At 39.2% G+C, this 12,795-nt stretch overlaps 1 protein-coding gene across 1 annotated transcript in view; it reads left to right on the top strand.

Annotated features, from left to right (window-relative positions):
- lama2 (laminin, alpha 2) overlaps nucleotides 1-12,795 on the top strand; it is a gene marked incomplete at its 5' end in the record, with an annotated part of 158,628 nt that overhangs the window by 100,271 nt on the left and 45,562 nt on the right. Inside the window, 4 exons of the mRNA XM_080048250.1 lie at nucleotides 1,989-2,145; nucleotides 7,108-7,186; nucleotides 7,287-7,418; nucleotides 9,927-10,043. Of these exons, the coding sequence (XP_079904376.1) occupies nucleotides 1,989-2,145; nucleotides 7,108-7,186; nucleotides 7,287-7,418; nucleotides 9,927-10,043 (485 nt within the window). The remainder of the gene's footprint in view (nucleotides 1-1,988; nucleotides 2,146-7,107; nucleotides 7,187-7,286; nucleotides 7,419-9,926; nucleotides 10,044-12,795) is intronic.

The raw sequence follows: 12,795 nt of genomic DNA on the forward strand, positions 1-12,795 counted from the left end.
TCTCCTGCATAAATGGCAACATGAATTAACTAGGGGAAATGTGTTTGATGAAAGTCCATTGGGTTTTGGTACAAAAATCCTGGTGATGTTAGTGGTAATCATATACAGTAGCTGCAGTCCAGTGTGAAGTCCAATATATTAATTATTGTACCACTGGACAGTGCTAGTGGATTTGAATATTGGATTCAGCAGGTATACATGTTGGCCATGTAAAACTCTGCAGTCTGAATAATGAGTTAAATGAGTTAAATGATCACCATTATGAAATTTGTATGGCTTCTGGGTTGAAAAGAAAGTTAGCAAACCAACGCATAGTGGCTGGCTATGATGAAACCGTTGTTTTCTTGTTTTTGCTCCTGGCTCTCGGCCTAATCACGGTGTGTCTGTGTGTGTGTGTGTGTGTGTGTGTGTGTGTGTGTGTGTATTTCTGAGAGGGGTAGAGAGAGGAAAAGAGAGTGTGTTGTGCCTCACTAGATGATTGAGAGTAGCAATTAGAGACTTAATTAGTGGCTATCACAAACACACACACAGACACACTACGTACACAAACACTGGTGCAGATGTGCAAATATTCATGCCACTATGCGCACACACACAGACACACACACACACGCACGTAATGAGGGAGGAAAATACTGTACGCTTTCCTCAGTGTGTGTGCCCGTGTTTACTAGGTACCATAATATGATTCCATCCACATTTTAAGTGTTTAATTGGCTTTTAAATCCCACTATGTAATTATATGGTTGTGGCACACATACACACACACACACACACACACACACACACATATGGACACCTAAAAAAATCATTGTGCACACACATACACACATGCAGTACAGCTGTTCATTAGCATGATGGCTTTGGTTCTGTCTTGGCTCTAATCACATCATGTTTACATTTCAAATAAGAGGAAGTGCAGCGCTGCCACAACCACACACATACACAAGCCCACCAGCCCGCCCACCTACAAACACACACTATTTAACTTTCAACTGGCTTTAATCATATCACTTTTACATTTCAAATGAGAGAAGAACACACCATAACTGCAGACGCATAACACACACACACACACACACACACAAACAGCTTGGTACATGCATTATTTAGGCAGATCTGTAACTGAACACACACATACGCACACATTATGGAAATACACAACACACTATTTTGCATTCTCTGTTTTGCTCTTGCACGGACTCTCTCACACAAACACACAATCACACACACTCAAATGCGCTCCTCATTAAGTATCAGCAGTTTGAGTATTATTCACATGAGCGTGGAGTGCTTTAGTGCAGTTTCATCATTGATTGGTTTGAGATTTCACTGCCTTTAATTTGTTAAAAGCAGGGCAAACATGAAGTCTGCCTAAATCATTGGCTTTGAATGGTGTTAAAACTGTGTGTGTGTGTGTGTGTGTGTGTGTGTGTGTGTGTGTGTGTGTGTGTGTGTGTGTGTGTGTGTGTGTGTGTGTGTGTGTGTGTGTGTGTGTGTGTGTGTTGGTGCGCGCGGTCCTGACTCTCAGCATGTGTCTGTGTTTAAATGAGGGAAGATCAAATAGTGTGATTCTGCAGTTCTTTCTTTTTGACCCATGCAACTAAAACATGACAGTGTGAGTGCACAGACAGAAAGTTAATTGGGGCTGAAGGCAATAAGTCTATTAACTGTTAGTATTTTTTATTTTTTCAACATCAATGCATCCGTTTTGGGCTGTATGGTACCATGTGTAAACTAAATAATCTGTGGATGCCAAATAGGCAAGTTGATGAATACTAGTAAAGTTTGTAATGTTCCACAGATGCTGCAACGGAGACTGGAACAGCATATTTCTTTTCAGTGCTTGCACGAATGCAACAACTTGAACTGAATCTGTCCATCTGTAGTGTCCTCACAGCAGCCTGTCTGTGTGTGTGTGTGTGTGTGTGTGTGTGTGTGTGTGTGTGTGTGTGTGTGTGTGTGTGTGTGTGTGTGTGTGTGTCCAGACCTGCAGTTAAAGGCTGCTGAGCTGAACCAGACTCTGTCGCGCGGCTCTCAGGACAAAAGCCTGGCGGAGATGAAGGAGGAGATTGGGGCCATGCTAGCAGAGATGAGACAACGACAACTGGGAGGCAAGAAGAGCATCGCAGAGGAAGAAATGGAGTATGGACCACACACACACACACACACACACACACACACACACACACACACACACACACACACACCCACACACATATGCTTACATACTGTACACACAAACAGTTAAAGGTGAACTATGTCATTTTGTGTACATCAGAAAAATTAACATTTTCTATGGTATATTCTTAGCCTGGCTCCGCCCGCCTACCTACTTCCGCTCAAATTTAATTTTCCCTTCAGTAGTCAGTCTGGGGCTGCGGTGAATTTCTCAGTTCTAGCTCAGGAAAATTTCCGGCCGTCCAATCAGCGAACAGAGCGAGTGGCTGAGAACGATGACGTCGAAGTCACGCTCCAGTTTCAGTTGAATGCTGCGTTCCTTTATACTCGGTACTCGGAGATTTCCGACTTGGTAGTTCCGAGTTCCGACCTGTCTGTGTTCCAGTGCATCTGCTCGCGAAAGTATGGACGCCTACAACCTTTCTCGTCCAAATAACACAACGTTAGGCTCTAGCACGTTACCGTTTCCAGGTACCGGTAGATCCATAGACCACAATATGTAGTGAAGTCGGAAATTTACGAGTTCCCAGTACAACTGGAACGCACCGTCAGAAGCCGGCTCATGACATTCGTCACGACCGAACGTTATGCGATTGGTTGGCTGATCCAGAGGGGCACCGGGCAGATCCAATAGTTTCAAACTTCAACAGACACCCGCCTCCAAGTGAATGAACGTTTGCCAAATTGAGCAGTTCCAGACCCTCTGTACAAATGAAATGAAGTACGATGGTCTGGTTGGACCAAGCTAGTATATTCTCATATCTGAATAAACAAACTTTCCTCACAGGAAAATTAGATTTCTGGAATACAGTTTGAAGTTGGAAAAGCTACCAGAAAAGTTACTGTTTCACTGTGGTTGTTGTCTACAGTGCCAGGGCCCAACATTATGCTTACAAACATATTCTAGTCTTACGTTTGGTTCCAGATACCTTGAAAACTACTATAAACTCATGATGATATAATCATGCAATACTCAGACATTTCATGTAGAGAAAATATGTTTTGTAAACTAACTGCAGGCTCTGCAAATGTAAACAAAAATCCCTCCCCTCAAACTGCATTGTGAACCTTAAATGTATCTTTTTTTCCCACAAACAAAGAAAACCCCAAATCTTAAGATGACTTGGCAGACTAATATATTTCTTGCAATGAATACATGCATCATGAGCAGACTGCAGGTGTAAATGTATTGATGGACAGACTTGAAAAATGTGGATTGCTTTCATATATTTGTTGCTGGCAGAGTTTTTGTGTCTCTAGATTGTTTAGAGTTTCCCATATATTGATTGGACCAGGACCCCCATTCTTTCCACATTGTAACTTTTTCACTTACCCACATACTGTAACTGTTGTTTTTATATACGTATATTTTTTTTTAGCACATACAGTACCTGTATGCTACTGCATTCACCTCGGTGCTCGGTGTTCTTGGGGTGTTTCCCCAGTCGCTTTTTTTTCTTTTGCTGAACTTGCACAATGAGAAAGAGAGGGAAGAGAGCACAGAAGTTGAATATGCATAAAATTCACCTTAATAAATCAGTATATATATAAAAACATTTCTCAACTAATCTTACCTGCATACTATAGAGAAAAAAGTATATCATGAGTTGGCAACATTTTTACACGAGCAATATGGCAAACTTGAGACAACATAAAAATCCCGGCATGTCAGCTATATTGAAATGATGTGTCGCCATTTTTTTTCCGCTCCGAATCATGCATACTTATTTCATAGCGTTTCATCAAACCTGTGGCTTCTATAAAAATGTATCAGACTGTTGAAACTTGGTCTTTGTTATATATTGATTTTAAAATTGCACCTGCATTATTATAATCTTTTTGCTGCATGATTATTTTTGTTTAAAGCTGTTTAGGTGCAGGATTACCGGTATTTGAAAAGTATGCACAGTTCTACCTCATATTGACAAGACCTGATTTTCACTATATTGAAAGTCGCAAAAGTGTATTAGAATCCAATTGATTTTCATATCAGACAGGACTGAATGGAGCTAAGTAGATGCCTTGAGACCAGTTAAAAAAATGCATCCACACTCAGCATTTCCATTTTGCTATCTGATTTGTAGTGCAGTTAAAAGATGAAATCATGCGAAAACCAACGCTCCTTCAATATATCTTTTTTTTATTTCTAGATATCTGTCTCTTTCTTTTCGTTGACACAGAAAACTATCAGAAAAAATATGTATGGTATATCTGATGTAAATACAGTCCATTCCGCAGATATCTGATATAGACTTATACAACTTATACAACAAAATACTTTATTATCAAGACTATTGTGGTAAATATATATTTATATCTAAATATCCTAAAGCCATGGACTTCTGCAGATGGTTTAACAAAGGGATTTTTTTCACGATTTCTTTCTGTATCTCGAGGCGTTTGATAAAATTACAGTAGGAATCCACCACTCTCTTCATCCCTCCTTCTGCCCCTTCTCTCTCTCCGTCCCTCCGTCCGTCTCTTTTCGGCTGTAAATGTAGACAAGGTCGATGAGTTAATTAAAAGTATCACTGTAGGGCTGGAAACGGAGAGAGAGAGAGAGAGAGAGAGAGAGAGAGAGAGAGAGAGAGAGAGAGAGAGAGAGTGACAAATGTGTAGAAAGCAAGGGAAGTCTGTGACAGATGGACGGAGAGAATGGTAGTGGTGGGGAGAACAAGAAAACAAATCTCCACTGCCACTAAATGACTTGTGTGTCAGTTTGCCATTCATTATTTGACTGAACCCTGAGGGGGAGATTTCAACCAGAGCAGACAAACACAAGCATCAACAAATAGGTCCATATTTTATGTATTTTCAGCTTGCAAAAGTTTCCTTTCCATTGTAATGCTGTAATAGTAAGTTGGATGTGTACTTATATTAAGATGTATGTGTGATATTCACCATGGGGTTCATTAAAGTTTCATCAGATCCAATCATAATCTTGCATTAATCCCAGAAATGTGTGAAATTGTCCTCTTGAGTGATGTCATCTGGGGGACACTTTATCCTTGTGCATTATTAATTCTGAAGGTGAAAAATAAGGCCCATTAATGGTGAACATATGGTTATAAACATGCCGTTTTAAATACATGTCAAAATAAGGAGGCTTTCTAATAATTAAACTTAAAGGTGCACTATGCTGTTTCCAGGGAGGGGGACTTGTTAACATTTGCAGAGCTTGCAGTTAGTTTAAAAACCATTTTCTACTAACACTTTACATGTAATTCTTAGAATGAAATAATTCTACCATTAATCGAAAAAAAGTTTTTGAGATACAAAGAACCAAATATAAGACTAAAATATGTTTGTAAATAAAACTGTGGGCCCATCGGCTGTTACAAAAAAAATAGTTTAACATTTAAGTTAGCTTTCTTAATTCAAACAGTCTTCTGGGGATCTCATTTTGCTGTGAGGAAAGTTTGTTTATTAATTTAAGAGAATATACCTTAGACAACGTTCACTTCTCTGACACACCCAAAGTTACATAGTGCACCTTTAAGTAATATAAGGAAATATAATGAGAACATGTGATATGAAATAAAAGTATTGTTAATCCCTATGGGCTGATCAAATCAAGCCAAGCCTGCAGGATAGTTCTCGCAATCATCTATCAACAAGTTCAGCGTCACATTTACATGGCCTACTTTTCTTTTCCATTGCAACATATTGTATATCTGACACTCCATTTTCAAAATAACGGTTCGGGTTATGCAGCAAATAAAAAGTTTGTACAACATGTCATCAGACGTCAGAAGGCAATCTGTTTTTTTGAACATGTCTTACTCTAAGGTAGTTTGAAAAGCCTGCAATCATAGGGAGGATGTTAACCATATTTTTTTGCTTTAAATATGGGGTTACCAGTGCACAGCAATTCTTTGTGTTGCATTCAGTTGTACCCAAGGTGACAAAAAGTTATTTCAAGTAACAAATTATACGCAGCCCCTTCAGTTCTAGCAAATGGGAAGGTGTGGGGGAGGGTTTTCTTTTATTCCAAAACCATCTAATAACACTTCTGATACTGGCCCCTTAAGCCACCAGTGTGCTCTGTTTATTACTTTGTTTCAAGCCCACTGCAGCACTGTTTACCTGTGATCTAGTATCCCACTAGTAGGAAAATTATTATTTTCACTCCCCACTCCCTGCTGTGCTAAGCTAGGTGTCTCTTGTAGGGAGAAAGACATGTTCAGTGCCTTGATATCAGCGTTGTAGAAAATAAATGACAGTGCAGTCTATGTGCGTTGGCCGACTAGATTATAGGTTGAGAACGGCAAAGCAAAGCTGTGAATAATTGATGCGATGACAAAGTCTGATGACTGTTTGAAATTCCTTTTTTTATCGGGTCTGTGCTCTTTGAAATGTCGTACTGTCAGCTCTGGGTGCCTGTTGCATTAAACTGAGCATATACTGGATGTAATGTAAAATATATGCCTTTGAATATCTTCATCTGACTCACAAACCGATAAGGCCCATGTATGGTGTGGTCTAGTTTTAATTATCCTTTAGAGTCTCTTTCTCTGCCAGTTTGTATCTGTTGCACACCCATACACACACACACACACACACACACACACACACACACACACACACACACACACACACACACACAAACACACACAAACACGCACACCATTGAAACAACATTTGAAATGTTTTACTCTGTCACAATTTAATCCAACTGTGCCTGAGGAGTCAATAGAAGATAATCGGCAATTTCTTTCCAGCGTTCCTACATTCGGTCGTATGGAGTGATTATTGTTTTTTTTTGCAGTAGCAGAGGCTATGTAATGCATCACAATAACTTCTCCTCTCCTCTCCTCACTTTTGCCTCAATTCCACTTTTATAACACCATAAAAACACATTGTTATATGACTCAAATATGAAAATAAATACTCTAATCTCTTACTCCGTTCTTGTTCTTCTTCTAGCCTGGCAGAAGAGTTGTATCAGAAAGTGAAGAGAATATTTGGTGACCCCCATCAGGCCACAGAAGACCTGAAAGCAGAGGTAATTACACCTTCTAATCTGTACTCGTTTGTCACCAATGACCCCCAAATTAATGGCAGTAACTTAATGTGTCCCCCCCCCCCCATCTGCTTCTCCCTAGATAAAAGAGAAGCTCTCAGACCATGAGGGGAAGCTCCAGGAGGCCCAGGATCTGCTCCACTCTGCCCAGGGAAAGACCAGGCAGGCTGGGTCGCTGGCTGATCAAAACCAGGCAAACCTCACAGCCCTGGAGGTACTGACACAGACACACACACACACACACCAATATAAGCATGCACACGCATACATTGCCAACAGTGGACTATCGGTCTACATTTACTAAATGTGGACATCTATTATTGGTCGTTTAAAATATACAAAAAAACAATAGAAAATGTCATTTTAAGGCATTTTGTCATATACAGCTCCGGAAAGAATTAAGAGACCACTCCAAATATTCAGTGTCTCTCGTTTTACTATTTATAGGCATATGTTTGAGTAGAATGAACATTTTGGTTTTATAATATAAACTACTGACAACATTTCTACCAAATGCCAATCAAGTTGTTGTCTCGAGGATAAATAAAAGTTAAATGAAAAAAAAAAAAAAAAAAAATGAAAAATTTCCATTGAGTAATGTAGAGATGGAGATTTAAGAAAAATCCAGACTGGTCTCTTGTTTTTTTCCGGGGCTGTAACTTTAAATGTGCTTTTATAATAATTTAAAAAAAAAATTGCCAAGAGGGGACTCTGAGCGATATCTCTCTCTCACACACACACACACACACACACACACACACACACACACACACACACACACACACACATACACACACCTACAAAAATACACTCACACACACTCTGCTTTGACCTTCTTGTGCAAAAGAGAACCAAGAACATTGATGGTCAACATAATTGGGTTTCTTTGATCCACACATGGCCGGTAACTGGTATAACTCATATTTCACAGAAGAGACAAGATAGTGGGCCACGCACATCAAACAAGTTGCCTCGATGTTTGATCCATTTTCCTCTCAGAAGGTGCAGATTTGAGAGAACATTTGAACCGACTGAAATGCTAAAGTTATACCCCAAATCCAAATGAATATAAAGGTGTCCACATTAGCTTATGTGCTGACAGAGAAGCATGTTACTTGTTCCAAGTGTTTACTGTGGGAAATGACAGTCATACCTAGAAATAATCAACCATTATCTGAATTTTTCTAGTAATATAAAGACTATTATACTTTATTTTACATATAAGGATAATCAAACTTTGCCAAATACATACACTCCTAATATGAAAATAAGTTCTAAAACTAAACTATATTTTCATGAAGAGTGGAGCGTCTAACAATCCTCTTTCCTCAGTTCGTCTTTGACACCAGACACTACTCATCCCTATCTTTCTTTTCAAGCCTTATGCTTATGATTCATCGCATATGATTCATCATCATGGAAAGGTCACTGCATAGCAATTCCTTATAGAGAAAAACAACAAGCATTTTTCGCAAAGAAGATTATTAAACATAGAGGAAGCTGTGATCAGACACACATACACACACACACACGCACACACAGTACACTCTTTCTTTCTTTCTTTCTTTCTTTCTTTCTTTCTTTCTTTCTTTCTTTCTTTCTTTCTTTCTTTCTTTCTTTCTTTCTTTCTTTCTTTCTTTCTTTCTTTCTTTCTTTCTTTCTTTTCCCCCATTCATCCAGCAAAGTGGAATACAAACCCATCACACTGGGGTTATACTAAGTTCACGCAATCATTTAATCCAATCACTAATTGTGTGTCCTCTAACACGGCTTTTATTCTTTTCAATAACTTGAAATCCTTTTTACCATGAAGAGCGACAGCAAAATGATCATTTCCCCGAATGATTGCTCTGTTATTACAATGTGAACCAAAGTTTAATTCTTGATTTGACTTAGTGAACCGAATAAAAATCCTGTTAAATTCACACAGACCCTCCTAAAGAATACAATTGGTTTACATCCAGGTATCTATGCATTATGTAAGGGAAAATCAAGAGAAGGTGTGCGTTATACGGTTATAATGCACACCTGCCAGCCAATCAGAAAAGAGTATTCAGCCAGAACGTGGCATAAGGATTAAAGTGTCATGTCCGGAAAAACTTTAGTGTTTGTAAATTGTGGTTGAAGTATAGTATTATTCAGGCAATGGTCAGGAAAATAATCAGCAGCTGTTTTCATTGATTAATGGAGTTTTTCAGGAACAAATGACCATATGTCATTTAGTTGCAGCCTGAAGTTAAAGGCAAATGTATCTTAATTTACCCCAGAGTGCCAATGTGTTGTTCAGCCAGCAGTTGAGGACAACATTAAATAACAGACAATCGACAACAACAAAAAACTACAAATAAATACTAGTAAACACTCACATAGTGCTATTCAAGAGGCCAACTGCAGTATAGACCAATTAGTTTTTTTTATTGTATCAGTCCTGCATCTTTGTCAGAGTATATCTGCGGCCAAAGTGAACCAACATTAACTTGGACAAGGGTGGACTAGCACGTTTGGTCTCCTTTGATGTTAAATTGAAGATCTTTAGGTTTTGAATTGTCTGTCGTCATCACCTGGAGCGTTAAGGACAGTGTAATGGGAATGTCTCACTGCTTGTTAACATCTTGTTGACCAAACGATGATTACGATTAGGATTAGTCAACCTGTAGATTATTTTGTGAAGAATATAATCATTCGAATCTGCCCTGATATCGATATATATGCTGTTTTTCAGAGGAAGCACTCTGCAGTGAGCGCAGTGAGACAGGAGGCTCAGGATACACTGGGAGAAGGAGAACGTCTGCTGGATGAAGCCAACCAGCTCTCTGACAACATCAACAAGGAGATAGAGGTAGGAAAGAAAAGACTGGTAGAAACCTGTAGAACCACTATTCACTCCTCACTGTTTGAAGGAGGAGTAGAATATCTCTGTGTTGTCTTTGTCTCTTTTATCTATCCTTTCTTCAATTCAAATCATTGTATTTGCCAAGAAATACAGAAGTAGCACTATACTATTATCTCTTGCATGCAATTTCAATATGTTCGTATGTCTCAAAGGTGGGGTCAGGGATTCGGGTTAGATTGCTTGTTGTCAAAATCACTTTTTGTCAAAATCAGTGATTATTTCCACATGTTCAGCAACCTGGCCGTACTGTGTGCGCTGAAAGAAAATCCCAGTGTTAATACTAGTGGTGGGCCGTTATCGGCGTTAACGTGCTGCGTTAACGCAAAACTCTTATCGGCGATAAAAAAAATATCGCCGTTAATCTCTTATTCCACCTCCTGTTCGGCTCAGGGGAGATGGTTCCCTCCAGGGCCGATGGCTGTTCGCCGTCAGGGTGAACCCCCTTCCGTGTGTTCTCTGGTCGGGTAATAATAGCCGGGGGCCGTTGTTGACACTTGAGGAGCCTTTATTGCAGGAGCGAAGCTTCTCTCACACACCCGCCGCTCTCTCTCTCCATCACTTGCCCACGACACACACCACCTGGCTGCAGGATCGCTAATGTAACACTCAGCGCCAAACCCCCTTCACAAATCTGTCTATTCAATGTTTACTTATGAATGTATCCATGTACGTAACTCTGACATGTACATAACTTAATTTATTGTTAATAATATGGTCTGTTTATAAATTCGGCATATGATTAAAGCATCTAAACGCCCGTAATCATGTTAAACATTTACTGTTTTGAAGTTATTAATGCCACTCGCTCCCGCAGATACACAGCAGAGGGAGGTCTTATATTCAGCCATTGCTAAAGGGAGTGCTGTATTATGGAACGGCCGCTGTGGTACGAAATTCCAGTCTCAACAATGTTTCCTACACGAAATTATAACTCTAGCGTCTACAGCCCGTTGTTTTCATGTAGTGTAACTTGTGTAATGTGTTACATTATTCAGCTGTTGCCGTGATGTCGGCTAACGCTGATGCTAATGATAACTAGCTCTCCGTCGCACAATAGACTGTAGGTTGGTGTTGCAGCCAGCTGTTAGGTGAAGCGCTGTCCCACAGGTAAAAGCCATGGACCTATAAAGCCTGTCCAATATTCACTCTAGTCCAGCTTCTTGAAAAGTTTATAAGGACTTTATTATTTATGTAAAAATTATATTTAATGTTTCACTTGAAGCACAAAAGTAATGGCTTTATTTTCTGTTATAGCCTATAGCCTACCCAACAAATTAGTTTTTTCGTTTTTTTTAAGCACAAAAAACAGTGCAATGTTGTGATTTTTAGCCTTATATCTGATTAAATTGTTAGAATATTATTTGTTCGCAATAATTAGACACTCGTTCTGATGACGAAATGAAAGCCACCTGGCTTGAGAAACACGTTCTCAGAGACTTACTTTGAGTCATTATTTAGGAGCACACACATATTATGAATGAATTCAAATGAGCCATTTTAATCTAGATTAATCTAGATTAATTCCAAAATTAATCTAGATTAATCTAGATTAAAAAAATTAATCTATGCCCACCTCTAGTTAATACACAACTTAGGCTTTGTTAACCGGCAAGCATGTAAACAAAGGGGTTCCACCATAGCTAGCAACATGCCCATTTACAAAGCCTAGGCTGTGTAGGGGAGAGTGGCCTAAATTGTGCAACTTTTCACTCAAAGTGACTTTAAAGTAAGGCCTTGACAGTAAAGTCTCCAACTCAAATATGTACATATATTTCAGGGTGTTGTGCATCCCTGGCAATAAAAACTTTGGATCTGGAATAAACTGTTGAAGAAATATAGCTTTCGGAAAAAAAGTTGTCTTGATGCACAACTTGCCCCCGGTGTGGTGTAAGTTGTGCGGTTGGAGAGAATACCATGGGGTGAATTGTGCCATTGATATATATCTCATAAACTGTAATGCAAGACAAATCCATTAGACAATCACTTATTTAAGGTGTATTTAAAGTAAATAAAGTAAATAGTTGACAAAGATTGAAGGACAATTTTCTTAAACAAGGCCTAGCAGATCTAATGGTTTTACCTGCAAAGCTCACAATGACAAAGTCACCATCATCATCTTTCTGGCCATCTGAACTCTCATCAGTGGTGTCGTTAAGTGGAATTGAGATGTCACACTCTTCTGAGCTACTGTAGACAATCACTTTCTTTTGGTGACCAGCGTATACAGCCATGCCACTGGCACAACTCTCAGAAATGTACTTTGCACTAGTTGCTCCGTGCTTGTGGAACCAACTGCCACCTGACAAATGTGATTCCCCTACATTTCTGCCTTTAAATCAAGGCTCAAAACCCATATGTACACCCTGGTGTCTCCTCCCCATTAACTATCTTACCTCTGCACTACTATCTGTGTTTATGTGGATGTATGGGCTTTATGTCTTTTATTTTGGTTATTGTTATTTTACCTTCATTGTTTACCTACTGAATGCACTATGTACAGCACTTTGGACAGTGAAAACTGTCATAAATGTGCTTTTATAAATACATTTTACTTACTTACTTACTTATAACTCACCCAGGCCCTTTGGCACAAATCACCCCAATCCCAGAAATTTGGATAATAAGCATGATTAAGCAATTTAGGGCTGACATCGTGCTAAATGTATAGACTCAAAATGTAGCATACCAAAGCACTAAA

This window comes from Ammodytes marinus (genome assembly GCF_949987685.1).
Source record: "Ammodytes marinus genome assembly, chromosome: 19".
Classification (NCBI taxonomy): Eukaryota; Metazoa; Chordata; class Actinopteri; order Uranoscopiformes; family Ammodytidae; genus Ammodytes; species Ammodytes marinus.